At 37.1% G+C, this 20,221-nt stretch overlaps 1 protein-coding gene across 1 annotated transcript in view; it reads left to right on the top strand.

The window, feature by feature from the left end:
• Nucleotides 1-20,221, top strand: part of LOC124798514 (lysosomal acid glucosylceramidase-like) — a 249,659-nt gene that overhangs the window by 101,057 nt on the left and 128,381 nt on the right. Inside the window, exons 4-5 of the mRNA XM_047261957.1 lie at nt 12,935-13,061; nt 18,054-18,207. Coding sequence (XP_047117913.1) covers nt 12,935-13,061; nt 18,054-18,207 — 281 coding nt within the window. The remainder of the gene's footprint in view (nt 1-12,934; nt 13,062-18,053; nt 18,208-20,221) is intronic.

Here is a 20,221-nt window from a genome sequence, read left to right as displayed (position 1 = left end):
CCTTGGTCTCAACATCGTAATCACAGACCCAAGTCTCATCACCAGTTCTGATTCTCTTATGGAACATATCATTCTCATTTGCAGGATCCAAAAGCTCTTCACAGATTGTGAGGTGAATATCTTTCTGGTCTTGACTCATAAGCCATGGGATGGACTGGGTGCCAACACAGTTTATTCCAAGATGCTGTGTCAGGACTTCACGATATGATCCAGCTGAAATGTTTCATTCTTCTGCAATCTTGTGAACAGTCAGTCTTAGATTGGCATGCACAATTTCATTGATGTTCTTGACATGAGCATTGTCAGTAGACATTGAAGGGCATCCTGAATGAGGGTCACCTTTAACTTACATCCAGCCATTTTTTAACCATCTGAACTATTCATAACATTGAATGTGGCTTAAACACTCTTCATCGTAAGCTTCCTGCATCATTTGCCTTGTCTCTATAAAGGTTTTCTTAAGTTTCACACAAAATGTAATGCAGATGCATTGCTCCTCTGACTCTGCCATCTCTAAATTTGCAAACTTTGCGATGCAACACTCTATTCAGTACAGTACTGAACAATAACTAACAGATGTATAACAATGAAACTTCCAGCAGTTACACATTAAACGCAAGTGTGTATCAGGATGCCAATGGCATTTTTCTCCAAACCACTGATGGTACAAAATTACAAATGTTCTGGAATTTTTTGAACAGACCTCATATGACTATGAGTTTTTTTTCTTTGTCAAGATTTATGGTTTGTGGAAACATGAGAGATGATTTCACTATGAAGATGTATACAAATGAAATTGACACTGTTTAGAATTCATTCAGTGTTGTTTCAAAACTGGTTTATTTGAACTACAAAAAGAGTTGAGAGAAATTTTGGCACTAATGAATGAGAAGTAATCTCGATTTAAAATCAATGGTGTCATGTCAATCATAGAACTACTAAGTTACAATTTTAAAAAATTTCAGAGAATGAGGCTTCAAAATTTCAGCATTACTGAGGATCATCAGTAGTAACCACTTCACTAACTTTACACAGTTTTTCTAGATAAGTGTGTGAATAACAAATGTACAGAAAATTTTTTGTACTGGAAATATTGTACCCAGTGAAGAAGCTTTACAAAATTCTAAACTTAGTGGTATGTTTTTTGCTATGGAATCATATCATCACTCAGAATCATTTCATCATCTACAATGTGGCCTGGACTGAGAGGAAGAATCCACGTCATTTGTAATCAGCTCTATTTTCTGGTAATACCTTGATGCTATCCACATTGACCTGAGACCATCCATGAATGGCAGTAGGATTTCCACAACATTGCTGAGCCCTGTGTAATGGAGATTATTCAAACACCTTAAGTAGTGGTTGATATTTTGAGAATCTGATTTTCTTAATCCAAAGGCCTAACGTAATACTCTTTTAAATAATCTCTCCTTTGAACTTCAGGAAGTGAAACAATTCCAAAAGGGTATCTGGAGAGCAAGATTATAGAGTGTTCCAAAAAAGAATTATTGCCCCATCATAGTTCTTGGAGAATTTTGTTGCAAATTTTTCTTTGCAGTTTTCTTTCAGTTCTACATTTTAGAGGCTGGCTGCTTTGGATAGTTCCCTTTAGGGTGGTCTTACGTGTCAAATATTTGGTCGAGCCTGTGAAACACTAATATTTTGATTCCTATACACTGAGGTGACAAAAGTCATAGGACAGCAATATACTCACATACTGATGGCGTTAGTGTCACATGACTGCACGATGAGGATTAATGGATTTTGAATGCAGGATAGTAGTTGGGCAAGACGCATGGGACATTCTATTTCCTAAATCATTATGGGACTCAATATTCCAATACCCACAGTGTTAGGAGTGTGTGGAGAATATCAAATTTCAGGCTTTACTGCTCACCACAGATACTGCAGTGGCCAGTGGCCTTTGTGTAACAAGCGAGAGCAGTGGAATTTCTGTAGATTTGTCACTGCTACCAGAAAAGCAAAACTGAATGAAATAACCACAGAAATCAATATGAGATATATAAAAAAACATATCCAGTAGGACAGCAGTGTGGCAAAATTTGGTATTAATGGGGTATGGCAGCAGACAACCAATGCAGTTGACTTTGCCAATAGCATGACACCACTTGCAGCACTTCTCCTGGACTCATGAGCATAGCAGTTGGACTGTAGTTGACTGGAAAACCATGGCCTGGTCAGATGAGCCCCAATTTCAGTTGGTGATAGCTTATGGTAGGCTTTGAGTGTGGCACAGACCTCGTAAAGCCATGGAACCAAGTTGTCAACAAGGACTGTGCAAGCTGGTGGGTGTGCTTATATGAAATGGACTGGTTCCTGTGGCCCAACTGAACTTATCATTGAGTGGAAATGATTATGTTCAGCTACTTGGAGACCATTTGCAGCCATTCATAGACTTCATTTTCCCAAAAACTGATTGAATTGTTATGGATGGCAGTGTGCCATGTCTCGAGGCCACAGTTGTTCATGATTGGGTTAAAGAACATTCTGGACATTTCAAGTGAATCATTTGGCCATGCAGATCATCTGATATGAAACACATTGAACATACCATGTGAGACATAATTGAGAGGCCAGTTAGTGCTCAAAATCCTGCACTGGCAACTCTTTCACAATTGTGGACATCTGTAGAGGCAGCATGGCTCAATATTCCTTCAGGAGACTTCCAGTAACTTGTTGAGTCCATGCCATGTTGAGTTGCTGCACTAAGCCAGGCAAAAGGAGGCACGATATTATATTTTAAGAGGTATACTGTAACTTTTGTCACCTCAGTGTGTATATCTTAAGTGGCAGTGCTGTACCTTTCCCAAGGTACTGTACTGTCTTACCATCCACTACCTGTTCAGTCCCTGAGAGCTACACACATGTTTAGATACTGTGGATCTCAGATAACTTTGCGGTGTTGGTGTCCTAAGAAACACTGCTATATTTCTGCCCTGTTTGACCAATAGCTCTTGAAAGTTCAGGTTGTCTTCCTGGAATGTTTGCTTTTATATTTCTGTCTACACTTCAATATAAGCATTAACGTTCTCTTTGTTATTCTTGTCTACACCACAGATAAACCACATTTCAGTTTTCTAAGATAATAAAATAAAACTTCATTATAACTACACAAAATAAGAAATCTTATAAATGGTAAGGTTGACAATAGTGTCAGTTTTTCTGCATTGATAATTGTCTTCTAAATAATTTCAATATATCAGTCCAGTACCACATTCACCAACAGACACAGTGCAAAGCTCTATTCATCCTTAAACATTTGTAGTTAGAAGATCTTCAGAATGTGAAATAGATGGCGAAACCCTTGGGAAAGAATTGTGATTTAGCAATTCATTTTTATTTGGAAAAATGAGTCATCTGTAATGGAAGTGTCTCCAATCCCAATTCCTCCAAAACAAGAGTTGTCTGTAACAGTGGAACCATCATCATCTGCAGTAGAGCTACAACAAACACCAGTAGCAACAGCAAAGGCTCAGATATTCTCAGCAGCAGTGTCAGATAAACCAATAGCAGCAGAATCACCACAATCATCAGCAGAGCTGTCGTCATCAGCAACAGCATCCAGAACAGCAGACCCCATAATACTACCTCAAGGCAATGAAAATGCATGTGAGGAAAATATACAAAGGTCATTAGCCGCAGCAGCTAACAAAGAAGGGCAGTCACCAAGTCGGGGAGCACAGGAGCCACCAGCAACAGCAACCACACAGAAGAGGTACCTGAGGCCTGGGAGATCAACAGCAGAAGCAGCTTCCAATCGAGACAGATGCCTGAGGACTAGGAGACCTGCTACACTAAGTGAGGATTTTTTATGGTACTGAGTAAGCAGAAAGAGAACATGGAAAAAGATGTAAGTAAAACTGTCCAGCTTAAATACCAGTGTGACAATAGTGAGAGGAATATAAACACCGGACAAAGTTACGATCCAGGTTTAATGACACAAACTGAAAAAAATCACTGCATAGTACCAGAAGCAAAGGGAGCAAGTGAAGTGCTTAGTATATTACAGGAAGGGGAACTATTACATTTAAAGCCAACTGTTAGTGAACCAACTCAGTGCATTTTAAAGGAAGATAATCAGAGTGACCAGTTAAAAATACCACTAAGGCTCATGCACCTAAACATACAGTACCTTAGAAATAAGCTTAATATATTACAGGTTTTTGTAAATGAACAGTCACCTCATATAGTAGTGCTAACTGAGCATGGATTAAAATCTGATGAAATTATTTACTGTAAACTAGAGGGCTACTCCTTAGCAAATAGTTATTGTAGACAGCAACATAAGGTTGGTGGTGTGGCAGTTTACATTAGTGAGAATCCTGAGTACAAGAAATTAAGCTATCTAGACCAGTATGCTCTCTCTCTCTCTCTCTCTCTCTCTCTCTCTCTCTCTCTCTCTCTCTCTCTCTCTCTCTCTCTGTGTGTGTGTGTGTGTGTGTGTGTGTGTTTTTTCTGCTCCTTTCGAAATTTTGACTTGTCCTATTTTCATTGTACTGTTTAAGTATGTAATGAATCAAATGGACCAATGAATGAATGAATGAATGATGATTTCATCATGATCTCACCTATCACAGTTTCGAAAAATAATATGTGACCTGATAAATAAACTGCTCACTCCAAGCATCTTTCACAATAAAATGTGTTCGAGATAACAAACTCAATGTTCTCTTCTCATAATTAAATCCTTACCAGTGCCTTCATTCTAATATTTATATTCAAATACTGGTGGCAGATCTTGAAAATGAGTGTAACAAGCCAATAAGTCTGACTTCCTGTCTTTATAGTAACAAATATAGCACAAAAGTCCACCAAATAGATCCAAAATCAATGTTTATTCAATGTCCGTAAAATAAGACAGCACAAAAACTTAAAACATCCCAACTGTCGTTAAATGTAAAAAGATTTTTCCTCAGAAACAACCAAAAAAATAAACCTCCTCAAAATGCAAGATGATTTATTTACTGTACAAGTGTAAATGTAAACATATTTTTCAGTAATGGCAGTGTAAAATACCATTAGTGTAACCATATTTCAAATATTCTCAGTTTAAACCAGCTGTACACAAAGTTCATTCCAACAATGTAAGAAAAATTCTTAGCTCTTAGACAAATAATACACAAAGAATGCATTAATTCTGCCATGAAAATACACTTGAAAACGCTAAAAATGTGCACATAGCACCTACTAAGGAAAGACAGCAAGATAGCAGAAGATAACTTGAACAATTTACAAATTAATCAAAGAATGAATGTGGCACAGAAATCTGACATTTTGGAAAAATACACCACAATAGCTGGGGCTCTGTGTTCACCAGTCACATAGTATACAAATGAGTGTACAGTGCCTTCAATGCTTTGAAGCTAAGGTGTACAAAATTATCACTTTTTTTTTTAAACATCCACATCTACTTCTGACATAAGTATGTTTGAGTGCACGTGTTTTGATTTGCCATTACACAAACACATTGAAATTTTTTTAAAAAATGGTGTAGAATATGCATTTTACTTTAAATATTTCTTATTATCACTGCCCACTACATAGCTACTACTCAGTTTTGCACTTAACAAACACATAACATTTTCAAATTCCCAAGGTAACATTGTTAGCTTTGTCATTCTTTTAATCAAATAAACGTTTTCATGACAGCTTGTGTTTCAAATAACATTTCAGTCTATAGTCTTAATTATGTTTAAAAGACCTGCAGTATCTTTGTTCACAAAATAGTTGACATTCATGTTTGCTAATAATTCACATTTACTCAGGTATTTTCTTTTTGCTTTTCTTTTGTGATATTTTACCTACTTTTCATTCATATTACCTCTACTTTTCTGGACATTTGTGTAAAATACGGGTACAACATCAGTAAAATCTCTAGTTCATTTTCTGACATATTTAACAGTTTGCTGATAAAGATCTACAACTGTCAACCCTTCTACATTGAAAATTACATTTTTGTTTTTCATTTTCAACAATACAAATTTTTCAATGTCATTTATCTATTAATTCTGCTTTACAATACTATTCTCAACAAAACTACTCTGTTCTCCCAATTGTTGTGCTCTGACTCTACTGAAAGATCTTCTTTAGTTCTGTGAGCTGGTTGCTAAAGTTTGACACCTCATTCCTCAAAATTTTACTTCATTATTTGTGATATCAAGTTTATCCCCACTCTTCAACTGTCCTTAACTGTTACTTAGATCTCTTTTTGTTTTCTCTACACTGTTATGTAGTTTGCTTGTTACTGCCCCTATTTTACCACTGAAGTCTTAACTGAAATCAATTTTAATTGTTTTAAATTGTTACTAAGTTCATCAGATTCTTATCAAAAACCTTGCGAGTTCTTCAAAGAGTTTCTTGTAATAATGGGATAAAAACTGATTAGCTTCTTCAATTTGACTTCCTGTACTGAATGGTTTTGCCTAACACAGCAATAATAAAAATGATGCATATGTTTCTGTTTCTGCTACTCCACATAGAAATAGCAATTATTATAGTGTTAATATTTTTTGTTGTTGTCCTTGATGTTGATGATCCATGTGATTTACTCTAGTCATTTACTTTGTTTTACTTTATCCATATGTGTAGTCATATTCTCTGCTGGTAATGCAGGTACTGATAGCCTGATCATTCAATACAATTTTGTTTTTGTTCTGATTCTCAAAACATATGTTCATCCTTTTGACATAGCATACCAGCTTCACTCCATTGTATTGTAATATTTTGATACTTCTGTAAATAGTCTTTAATACTCAATTTTTGTATCTGATTTTTGTCTAAAGGGTGATGTAGCTTTTCTGTAAATAAACACCCTTTCCTTTTACAAGATACCTGGTATCCACATATGGCATTATCAAGACAGTTTTTTTATACTGGCTGACACATTGGAATTAATCTTCAACCTACACTGAAGAGTCAAAGGAACTGGTACACCTGCCTAATCTCACGTAGGTCCCCCACGAGCACGCAGAAGTGCCGCAACACAAGATGGCATGGACTCGACTAATGTCTGAAGTAGTGCTAGGGGGAACTGACACCATGAATCCTGCAGGGCTGCCCATAAATCTGTAAGAGTATGAGGGGGAGGAGATCTCTTCTGGACAGCACATTGCAAGGCATCCCAGATACACTCAATAATGTTCATGTCTGAGGAGTTTGGTGGCCAGTGGAAGTGTTTAAACTCAGAAAAGTGTTCCTGGAGCCACTATGTAGCAATTACGGATGTGTGGGGTATCGCATTGTCCTGCTGGAATTGCCGAACTCTGCTGGAATGCACAATGGGTATGAATGAATGCAGGTGATCAGACAGGATGCTTACATACATGTCACCTGTCAGAGTCATATCTAGAAATATCAGGGGCCCATATTACTCCAACTGCACACACCCCACATCATTACAGAACCTCCACCACCTAGAACAGTCCCCTGCCGACATGCAGTGTCCATTGATTCATGAGTTTGTCTCCTTTCCAGTCATCAACAGTCCCAGGTCAGTGTTGACAGTCCCAGGCAAAACATAAAGCTTCGTGCTGTGCAGTCATCAAGGGTACATGAGTGGGCCTTCACCTCCAAAAGCCTATATTGATGATGTTTCATTGAATTGTTTGCATGCTAACACTTGTTGACACCCCAACACTGAAATCTGCAACAATTTGCAGAATGGTTGCTCTGCTGTCATGTTGAACAATTCTCTTCAGTCATCATAGGTCCCATTCGTGCAGGATTTTTCTCTGGCTGCAGTGATGTTGGAGATTTGATGTTTTACCAGTTTCCTGATGAAATGGTCATACAGAAAAATCCCTTCATCACTACCTTGGAGACACTGTGTCCCATCGCTTGTGCACCAATTATAACACCACATTCAAACTCACTTAAATCCTATAACCTGCCATTGTAGCAGCAGTAATCAATTTAACAACTGTGCCAGACACTTGTTGTCTTATATAGGCATTGCCGACTGCAGTGTCGTATTCTGCCTGTTTACATATCTCTGTATTTGAATGTGTATGCCTATACCAGTTTCTTTGGCACTGAATTGTATTTATTTCTACAAATACATACACAAATTTCTCATCCTGGACAGACACAATACTGTCTCAAAACTATCTGCAATACTTACTCAGGACTAACACAACACTGACTGCTCTCTCATAGCTACTGCCACTGGTGCTTATATAATATCCAACAATTACCAAAGCTTTCTATGTATTATTTGAACTGTATGTAATTAAACTTATAGTTGAAATTCCTCATGAACCATGGACCTTGCCGTTGGTGGGGAGGCTTGCGTGCCTCAGTGATACAGATAGCCATACCGTAGGTCCAACCACAATGGAGGGGTATCTGTTGAGAGGCCAGACAAACGTGTGGTTCCTGAAGAGGGGCAGCAACCTTTTCAGTAGTTGCAGGAGCAACAGTCTGGATGATTGACTGATCTGGCCTTGTAACACTAACCAAAACGGCCTTGCTGTGCTGGTACTGTGAACGGCTGAAAGCATGGGGAAACTACGGCCGTAATTTTTCCCGAGGGCATGCAGCTTTACTGTATGGTTAAATGATGATGGCGTCCTCTTGGGTAAAACATTCTGGAGGTAAAATAGTCCCCCATTCGAATCTCCGGGCGGGGACTACTCAAGAGGATGTCGTTATCAGGAGAAAGAAAACTGGCGTTCTACGGATCGGAGCGTGGAATGTCAGATCCCTTAATCGGGCAGGTAGGTTAGAAAATTTAAAAAGGGAAATGGATAGGTTAAAGTTAGATATAGTGGGAATCAGTGTAGTTTGGTGGCAGAAGGAACAAGACTTCTGGACAGGTGACTACAGGGTTATAAACACAAAATCAAATAGTGGTAATGCAGGAGTAGGTTTAATAATGAATAGGAAAATAGGAATGCGGGTAAGGTACTACAGACAGCATAGTGAATGCATTATTGTGGCCAAGATAGATATGAAGCCCACGCCTACCACAGTAGTACAAGTTTATATGCCTACTAGCTCAGCAGATGATGAAGAAATTGGAGAAATGTATGATGAGATAAAAGAAATTATTCAGATAGTGAAGGGAGACGAAAATTTAATAGTCATGGGTGACTGGAATTCATCAGTAGCAAAAGGGAGAGAAGGAAACATAGTAGGTGAATATGGATTGGGGGTAAGAAACGAAAGAGGAAGCTGCCTGGTAGAATTTTGCACAGAGCACAACCTAATCATAGCTAACACTTGGTTCAAGAATCATAAAAGAAGATTGTATACATGGAAGAAGCCTGGAGATACTGACAGGTTTCAGATAGATTATATAATGGTAAGACAGAGATTTAGGATCCAGGTTTTTAACTGTAAGACATTTCCAGGGGCAGATGTGGACTCTGACCACAATCTATTGGTTATGAACTGTAGATCAAAACTGATGAAAATGCAAAAAGGTGGGAATTTAAGGAGATGGGACCTGGATAAGCTGACTAAACCAGAGGTTGTACAGAGTTTCAGGGAGACCATAAGGGAACAATTGACAGGAATGGGGGAAAGAAATACAGTTGAAGAAGTGGTGAAGGCAGCAGAGGATCAAGTAGGTAAAAAGATGAGGACTGGTAGAAATCTTTGGGTAACAGAAGAAATATTGAATTTAATTGATGAAAGGAGAAAATATAAAAATGCAGTAAATGAAGCAGGCAAAAAGGAATACAAATGTCTCAAAAATGAGATCGACAGAAAGTGCAAAATGGCTAAGCAGGGATGGCTAGAGGACAAATGTAAGAATGTAGAGGCTTATCTCACTAGGGGTAAGATAGATACTACCTACAGGAAAATTAAAGAGACCTTTGGAGAAAAGAGAACCACTTGTATGAATATCAAGAGCTCAGATGGAAACCCAGTTCTAAGCAAAGAAGGGGAAGCAGAAAGGTGCGAAGGAGTATATAAAGGGTCTATTCAAGGGCGATGTACTTGAGGACAATATTATGGAAATGGAAGAAGATGTAGATGAAGATGAAATGGGAGATATGATACTGCGTGAAGAGTTTGACAGAGCACTGAAAGACCTGAGTCGAACCAAAGCTCCAGGAGTAGACAACATTCCATTAGAACTACTGACAGCCTTGGGAGAGCCAGTCCTAACAAAACTCTACCATCTGGTGAGCAAGATGTATGAGACAGGCGAAATACCCTCAGACTTCAAGAAGAATATAACAATTCCAATCCCAAAGAAAGTAGGTGTTGACAGATGTGAAAATTACCGAACTATCAGTTTAGTAAGTCACGGCTGCAAAATACTAATGCGAATTCTTTACAGATGAATGGAAAAACTAGTAGAAGCCGACCTCGAGGAACTTCAGTTTGGATTCTGTAGAAATCTCATAACACGTGAGGCAATACTTACCCTACGACTTATCTTAGAAGCTAGATTGAGGAAAGGGAAACCTACATTCCTAGCATTTGTAGACTTAGAAAAAGCTTTTGACAATGTTGACTGGAATACTCTCTTTCAAATTCTGAAGGTGGCAGGGGTAAAATACAGGGACCGAAAAGCTATTTACAATTTGTACAGAAACCAGATGGCAGTTATAAGAGTCGAAGGACATGAAAGGTAAGCAGTGGTTGGGAAGGGAGTGAGACAGGGTTGTAGCCTCTTCCCGATGTTATTCAATCTCTATATTGAGCAAGCAGTGAAGGAAACAAAAGAAAAATTTGGAGTAGGTATAAATCCATGGAGAAGAAATAAAAACTTTGAGGTTCGCCGATGACATTGTAATTATGTCAGAGACAGCAAATGACTTGGAAGAGCAGTTGAACGGAATGGACAGTGTCTTGAAAGGAGGATATAAGATGAACATCAACAAAAGCAAAACAAGGATAATGGAATGTAGTCGAATTAAGTGGGGTGATGCTGAGGGAATTAGATTAGGGAATGAGACACTTAAAGTAGTAAAGGAGTTCCGCTATTTGGGAAGGAAAATAACTGATGATGGTTGAAGTAGACTGGCAATGGCAAGGAAAGCATTTCTGAAGAAGAGAAATTTGTTAACATTGAGTATAGGTTTAAGCATCAGGAAGTCGTTTCTGAAAGTATTTGTATGGAGTGTAGCCATGTATGGAAGTGAAACATGGACTATAAATAGTTTGGACAAGATGAGAATAGAAGCTTTCGAAATGTGGTGCTACAGAAGAATGCTGACGATTAGATGGGTAGATCACGTAACTAATGAGGAGGTATTGAATAGAATAGGGGAGAAGAGGAGTTTGTGGCACAACTTGACTAGAAGAAGGGATTGGTTGGTGGGACATGTTCTGAGGCATCAAGGGATCACCAGTTTAGTATTGGAGGGCAGTGGGGAGGGTAAAAATCGTAGAGGGAGACCAAGAGATGAATACACTAAGCAGATTCAGAAGGATGTAGGTTGCAGTAGGTACTGGGAGATGAAGAAGCTTGCACAGGATTGAGTAGCATGGAGAGCTGCATCAAACCAGTCTCAGAACTGAAGACCACAACAACAACAACAACAATTGAAATTCATATGCTTTCATAACATTTATTACAGGATTTAATTTGACAAATGTTGATAACAAGTTTGGCATAATTAGTATGTTGAAATAAACCAGTTTTTACATCAAAATTACATGAAATATTCATGATAACAATAGACTGACTACATCCTTTAATTACTTTGGAATTACACCATGAATTTTGATACTGACATGATGCTGATATCTTTGCATTGAGTTCTATCTTTATTACCAGTGCTTTCTTCCTTATTCTTACATAGAATATTCTCAGACTGTATTTGCATTTGATCTGACTTGTTCTGATTTTGCAGTACACTACTTCCATAAATTAATTGGATTTGTATATAATGCACCTAATTTCATCATAAGTTAATTGGCTTTCATAGACATAGTAAGTGTAAGACAATACAAATGAAAGTTCTACATGTATATGACTTCACGTAAGGAATGCATGATAGTATCACAATCTCCGGAATATATGGTATCATTCTGTTCATTTTATACTGTCCCATTCTTCTACATTACAAACTTCACAATATTAAATAGATAATCTGAAGTATTTAACTACAAATAAGTAAAAAATAATCAGGGAAAGGAAGTTACAGATGATTAGTTGAACAGTTGTGGTACATTTGGAGATTTCTTGAGCTTACTGTTTCAAATACCACTCAAGAATGACGCTTGCAACAGCCTGAAAGGTTGATTAGTACTAACCATATGTGGTGTTTCAGTACTCAAAAGAAATTTTGTATACAAACAGTGGCTACAAAAGCATACATTAATGTGAATTATTTGTCCTTTTTTTTACTATATTTATTGCTGTTGGGAAACAGTGGACTGACAAATTTGAGGTTTTGTAATGTTACTTATAATCCGTCTTGATTGCATTTTTTTTTTTTAATTCATATGACCCGTTTTGGTTCATTCAGAACCATCTTCAGATCTGTAACAATAATGATATTAATTTACTATTTCACGGAAGCAACTCATTTTCATCCTATCTAATCAACATCAGATGTTCCTGAACGTACCTGATATTTCAGTTACGGGAGTAACACATCCAAATCCAGCAACTTTCGCGTGCTGCATCACATAAAATAGGATGAAAAAGAGTTGCTTCCATGAAATAGTAAATTAATATCATTATTGTTACAGATGTGAAGATGGTTCTGAATGAACCGAAACCGGTCATATGAATAAAAAAAAAAAATTTTGCAATCAAGACGGACTATAAGTAACATTATAAAATCACTGATTGCTGTTATCCCATCAGACATTACGTCTGTTTTTGCAAAATTTGAGGTTATTTGTATTTTAGGCACATTAGGCATCTAAGTAATATTAGCTACATATTTTCGTGAAAAAATAATGTACTTACCTACTTAAGCACTCTCACGTTTTATTTTACTTGTAGGCCTGACACTGCAAGTTGATAGAGGTACTAAATATCAAACTGTCAAGGGCTTTGGAACTGCATTTACTGACTCTGCTGGGATTAATGTATTTTCCCTTTCACCAGATGCTCAACAAAATCTCATGAGGTAATAATAGCTAACGTTAGAATTATTTAAATACATTTATTTGTTACTTATATCCATATTTTATGGACCATATTCTTTGTGAAGGTAACAAGGTAGTAGATTCCACTTAAACAGTCTGTTGTGAAAATTTATATAAGACTATATTCAGGATATTTATATGCACTTTCTATATAGTCAATTTCATTTCCATTAATTCCCCCAGGGTCCTTTTTAGAGTAAATGTTTCTTACAGATGTAATTGCTGAATGGTGATATGCCCAGTAGCAGCAATTAGTGAAAAAACTGTGGGAACTTGGAGAGCACAGAGGGTAACAATCAAAATACATTTGGCCTTTTTCATCAAAACCTGGGAAGCTTGTTCAATAACAAATAGTAAATAACTATGGGAAATTAAAAAATCTAAAGATATTTCTACAAATGTGTTACTTATAACAAAGAATTATGCAGAAGTCACAGAAACCAAACTGGTGTCCCCTGACTGATGCAAGCCACTGTAACGTCACTGCAGTGACAATATAAGGGTAGAGGGTCTGGCTATATACACAAAGGAGGAATCAAGTTTGAGGTCAAAGAATTAATCCAGTACTCCACTGAACAGCCCTTTGAGTGCTTTTGTGCAGTAATGTACTTGGTGACATATGAGGTGGTGGTTCTTATAGTTAACAGACCTCAGTATAAAACATTTTTACATTCACCAGGTAGTTAGAGTGCTACTGGGACTTAGTAGAAATAACTGGGAAGGAACTGAATGTTATGGTTTCAATATCCATATCATCTTGTATAATGCTGACTGAGGGGATTTATATGTACTGAAGTCTAGCTTAAGTTTGTTCCTCGTGGTTACATACTCAACGGAAACAGAAGTACATTATCTAATAGTGACTGCTAATCTATTCAGAATCCAACTGTCTTCAATGAAGTAGATATGAGCTCTTTAATAAATGGTATGTCTGAACATTATGATTAAATTGTGGCAATGAAATATCCTCATTAAACAAGTTCAGACCTTTAACAAATATACAATGCTGAATGTTTTATATTTATGATGAGTCATAATTATATTTAATTACTGTACACCTTTTAATCCTACTGGAGTAAATAAAAATTGAATCAGTAAAAACAAAAAATACACAGCAATTTCTGAAACATCCTTGATAAACCAATATTACTGTGCAAAATGCCCACAGGTCAAGTAAATAACTAGGCCTAAATAAAAGAGGAACTAAGATACAACTTCACACATTCTTGTTATTGGGAGCTATGTGTCACAATATTTCCACCTCTTGACAGCCTGTTTCTAGTGGTGAAAATTTCTTCTGTCATCTGGATTGGAAACCATTTACCTTCATGCATATAGATTCATTGACATTATGTCTGCTACCAAGGATTTATTTGTATCTGTAGCTGTGCTGTGATTGCAATATGGCATTTAATATGACTACGTTAACAAACCAGCTGCATAGTCATATTAGCCATTTTCAAACTGTGGCAAACTGTGAAACCATCTGCCTAGTTACTGAATACATTGCACAAAACAACACCAAAAATTCAGCAGTGCTTTGAGTCCAGGTGGAAACACTCCCTCCAGGTCATCCTTTGTTCTCACAATAATCCTGACCTGAACCTTTATTAAGTTGCCCACTTCCCCTGTATTGATGTCACCCTTCGTCTCCTGTCATTTTATATGCCATTCCTCCTGTATCCTGACATAGTGTTTTTTTTTTTATCCCAAACTTTCTCTCTCTCTGTCATTCTCTCCTTCATGCTCCAGCATTATTTTATGATTATTAGCAAATCTTAGCAATTATTAGCAGATCTGCATATTTTTTCATTGATTGTATCAATACCCATTTGTACTGTGATATAGTGTGAAATTTGAAACATTTGAGAGTGCCACAATAAATTCGTACTGTTACCACCAATTGTAGGCTTAAACCTACTTGTGATCTTTTAAAATTTTTGAGAACAATACACCTGTCCTCATTCAAAGCAATCATTGTCTAATTTCATTGTATAATTAAGTGAGAAATAGATTATTTTTGAGAATTTTCAGGCACTCACAAGACTGTAGTTTCATAAGTTATCATTGTGAGTTCCTTGGTTACATAACTTATTTCATAGCAGATCAGTGTTTGTGGTTCACAGTTACTGCCGAAGAATTCATCACCCTGAACTTCCTTGTATATCAATGCAAATAAATGTACTTTCTTGAGAATTTTCAGTAGCTACTATTGTCCAGTGAATAATCTACGAGTAATTTGCAGTAAATCAGGGTTTGTCGTTGTTAATGTAGCGGATACTGTAGCTGACATATTGAATTACCTCTAGTTTTCCATTAAAGGAAGTAGCCTTTATATATTACCCACATTTATCATAAATTAACTCTGTTTTTGAGTTTTATAACAAGTATAATTAACCTCAAAATGTTTTATGAAACTGGTAACTTTTACCACAGTTTTTTGTGTTTCCTTAACAGAAATCTCATTTTATGTATTTGCTTTAATTCTTATAAGTAATCATCAACTTTTTAGCTCAACAGATTAAAAGATAATCAGTACCGGAGCTTCATTTAAAGTTATTTCTTCACTGCCCTGTAATACATTTCTCCAGCCAAAATGTAGCCCTACTCTGAATTCTATTCTCGAAGATGGGATGAGTTGGTTGACATTTGTAAGCAGATGGTAATCAGCCTGACTACTGTCAAATGATTGGAAACTGGTGCAAATTGGTCAGTTGGGAAAGCTTCCAAGATTTGTGTGCCTGTGATACCAGTTCACGAGATACTTCAAGTACTATCCTCTCCTGTGGATCCTGACTCCTCTGCAGAAAGTACAGAATCTATCATTTCTCATCCACTTAACTGTGGGTGAGATCTCTGTGGTTGATCTGGGTGTCCTGTATAAGGTGGGTGGGGACCAGGGAGGACTCAGGGTGTTGTACCAATCCCACTAACCAACAAGTTTGAGGTGCTGTCTTACACAGCAACTGAAACTGAGCCAGTGTGACTCAGTTCACCTGTTTTGGGGAAATCTGTTTCATCATGTGTCGAGAGGAGGCAGGTGCAAAAGGGTAAAGGTCTATTAATTGTCAGCAATTTAAACATTTGGCAAATGATAGTACCCCTCACGAAAATGGCAGCAGGGACAGGAAAGGACATCAGATCACTCAGTGTGTATGCTTGGGGGCTTCATTCAACATGTTGAAGAGACTATTCCAGCAGCCATTGAGGGACAGGATGCAACCAACTGTAGGCTGTGGTAAACACTGAGACAAATGGTGCCTGTCATCTGGGCTCCAGGGTCATACTTGGAACATTCCTGCAAATATCAGAAAAGGTTGAGAAGGCTAGCCTTGTACATGGAGTTTCAACAAGTCCTCAATTTGCAGCATTGTCCCCAGAACTAACCATGGCCCTTTGGTTCTGAGCTGAGTGGAAAGACTGAACCAGAGACTTCGAAGGTTCTGTGGCAAGCTAGGCTGCAACTTCCAAGACTGGAGCCATAGGACCGAGAACTATAGAGTCCCCCTAAATGGGTCAGATGGGTGCTATGCATCAGAGGCTGCTACTCAGGTAGCTGACTGGGATGCACAGAGGGGTTTTTTGGGTTAGGCAACTCTCCATCCAATCCAGATAATGATAGCTGTAGGAAATCTAGAAGTATCAGTGTAAGATCGAAAGAAATGCCTTCTGCAGGTAACAGTATTAAAATCCTGATGGGTAACTGCTGAAGCATTCAAAGAAAGTGCCTGAGTTTACAGCACTCCTGAAAAGCAGTGAAGCTCACATACTACTAGGTATAGAAAGCTGGATGAAACCTGAAAACAATATCAGTGAGATTTTTGGGGAGCTGGAGTTGGGATGGGGGGAGTACAGTTGCTGGCATGAAGCCAACCAAGCTTGACAGCAGTTTTTATTGAAAATAAATGTGATTGGTTGGTGGTTGGCAGCTGGTCACTATTACTCAAGTCATTGAAATGCCAGTCACAAAGTTATTAATCTCCACCGAAAATATACTTTTAATCAAAGCATAGTCAAGCATCAAAGTACAGTGTAGATACATGCAAGAGGCTAATTGAGTCTGATTACAAGATATATGGTACTGTAACGTTTTAACTCTGCATCAGAAAAAGCTTTTTCCATTGCTAGTGGTCATCATACAGTAAGATTCATCTAAGCATAGGAGCTGAAAGTAAATCACATTCACAGTAACATTATTATTATCGGTTTCAGTTACTTGAATTAACATGATGCAGATTAACTATTGATCATACAGTATAAGTGTCAGACCATTTCAGGTCTGAATGTCAGTGTGACCTACCATTTTCAGTGCAGTATATAGTTCTACTCCACACGGAGATAGACAATTTCTTCTCAAGTTTGCTATATTGGTCAGTATTGTAACACTAAAATCTCAGAGTGCAACTCTGATCTGAGATGTCACATTACACAGCATTAAGATGATATTCAGATATGTATTTAAGTCTTTTAGATCTCATCTAATCACAACTAATCCACTTGTCAATCACCTCACAACATCCAGAAGTGTTTGGGTTTTCCTGCTTCCTTGATTTACTTTGTAAGATACATGCACACCATTGGAACTGATTCAAAGGCTTTGGATTTAGTGCAAGCTACCCTTAGGATCTTGGAGAATACTGCAGTAATAGACGGACAAGACGACACAGTGGAAGGCTATGGAATAGATAAGGCAGGAGAAATGGGAAATGGAGTTAGAGACAGAATGTTTGGGCAACTCCAGATACAGGATTAACTGGTCAGGATGGAAGGATGAGTAAAAATATCAATAAAGAAATAATAAAAATAAAATATCACAATGAGAGGAATGCAAGGGCTCAAAGTAAATGTGAAACTAAATTAGTAAATAAAAAGGCAAAATATTTTAAATTATAACACAAACAAAGACCATCACAAGACTGTATAAACTAATTGCATTGAAAATTCATGCCTCAGTTATGTTAATTTATTTACAGGTCTTATTTCACATCCTCTGGTATCAGCCTGAACATGGGAAGGGTGCCAATAGCTGGATGTGACTTTTCTATACGTGGCTATACATATGATGATTATGAAAATGATACTCAGCTTACAAAATTTAATTTGACATGGGAGGACTACAATCTTAAGGTAACAGTTGTTTTTACAAAATTATTCAGTTTTATTTTTCCCTTGATGTTCATATATATTTCAGCATAAAGTGCTCAATCAGTAAGCATTAAACACCATTCATGTTGAAAATGAAAATTCCGTCCTTTGCTCCACTCCTGTTGTAGCGAACAGTTGCTTTTCGAGAGGTAAGAATGACTTTAGTAAGTTTGCTTACACTTCAGGCTAATTTACCATTACTTTATTACTTAGTGATAATCACATTAATAAATCCTGCCACAGTCATCACCAGGCAAGATTTGTGCATTTGGAGAGTTTGTGATATCATTAGAAGCTTATAATGACTTCAAGTTTGTTTTGAAATATCAGTCCACCTATACAGTTATGCAATACTGTTGTGCACAACTCAATGATGTGACAGAAGTCCCAGTTGTTTAGCTTGCCTCTGGGTGCAAGAAGCCACTTTGACTTTAGGTTGTACCATAGAAGGATTTCCTTCGCAGTGATACATACGTGTGAGGTACCATATCTCTGCAGCTCTTCTTCTTCTCAAGATATTAATTTCTTGCAGAAGAATATTATAATTACTGCTTCATTTACAGACTGCTAACAAACTTTCGGGCAGAATAGGCAGAATTATTGACTTATTGGAAATTAATTTTCAGGGTTATTACTTTATGATTCTTACTCCCTGTTTTTTCAATCTGATTAATTGATGTAGGCTGATCTGTACTGCTGGCATATTACTCAGTATTGACAAAAGAATAATAGAATAATTTTTTTTTGTGCTGCAGGAAGTACATAAAACCAAACATGTATATAGTTGCATCAATTCAGAATTAATTTAATTACAAAGCTATTTCTCAGTGCACTTAGCAGCTTTGTTTGCTTTCACCACAAGTTAGCAGTAATCCAATTGAAACACTCCAAAAATAGCAGTGACAAGGGGAGGTAGAGACTTTAGTCTGTTTTAATTTGGATCAGTTACACTATTATTTTACACTACATGCAATACAATCACAAACTTAAGAAACTCTTGAAATTTAAGTATAGTTAGTGTTCAGCTGAAAACATGTTGTCTACAAGTAAAACTGGTTTTGTAAAGGGGAATGAAATGGAGTTTTGCCTTATGATGCTGCCACATTTTTTTATCAATTCAGTGGTGCTCACTACTCACCATATTTGCTGGTGGAAATCAATACTAGTAAACACATTCATTTTTAGAAATTATCATAATGGGAAACCTACCTTATCACTCAGTTTTATTCAGCATTAAGTTATGATTTAGTGAGGCAAAGCCAGGGAACACAGACTTTCATATTCATAATCTATAGTATTCAAAGTGATAGTTACTTCCTGTAAAAACACTGTTCAATAAAAAAATTGGATATATTATGTCAGTTTATGAATTAATACTGAGTAGTTCAGGAACTAGCAGGTTTATAATTTTACTTTTCTTACAAGAGTCCATGTTGCCAATATTTAGCAAGACACAAGTTTTCAAAAGTCAAGTGATGGCATGGGTCTTCTGTTGGTGAAAATAATTAATTCTGTTGTTCCCATAATTAAAGTTCCTTTCCAAAAATCTGAATGGTTATTTATGCTCACAAATCTGTACAAACCTTAAATTCTGTGCAGGACCTTTTACAATAAGCTTTTAAATTGTTGATGCTACCTTCCTTCAGCACCTTGGCAAGACATCTTACCAGCACAAGATTCTCACTGGTATCTTACAGTATGTCTGCTTCCTCTTTCTTCTCCATGTAGTCTCCTCATTTACCAAGAAGACGCACAGCAATTGGCTATCTTTGATATTGGTTCTTGCAGAGCTTAAAGTATTTAAATTTATGAATATTCTTATCCTGCCTTTGACTTTCCACATTTTTTGCATTTACATTTTCCAGGGGAAATGCAACAACTTTGAAAATATTCTTTGTCCTTCTTCTTACACTTCTCAGATCCTGTTTCCATCAAGTGATTCACACTAAGAAATTATGTAACATTACAGAGAAGGCCAACAGATGACTTTTTATTG

This window comes from Schistocerca piceifrons, chromosome 5 (genome assembly GCF_021461385.2).
Source record: "Schistocerca piceifrons isolate TAMUIC-IGC-003096 chromosome 5, iqSchPice1.1, whole genome shotgun sequence".
Lineage (NCBI taxonomy): Eukaryota > Metazoa > Arthropoda > Insecta > Orthoptera > Acrididae > Schistocerca > Schistocerca piceifrons.
Note: the sequence above shows the minus strand (reverse complement) of the source record. Positions and strands in the feature narration are given on the sequence as shown.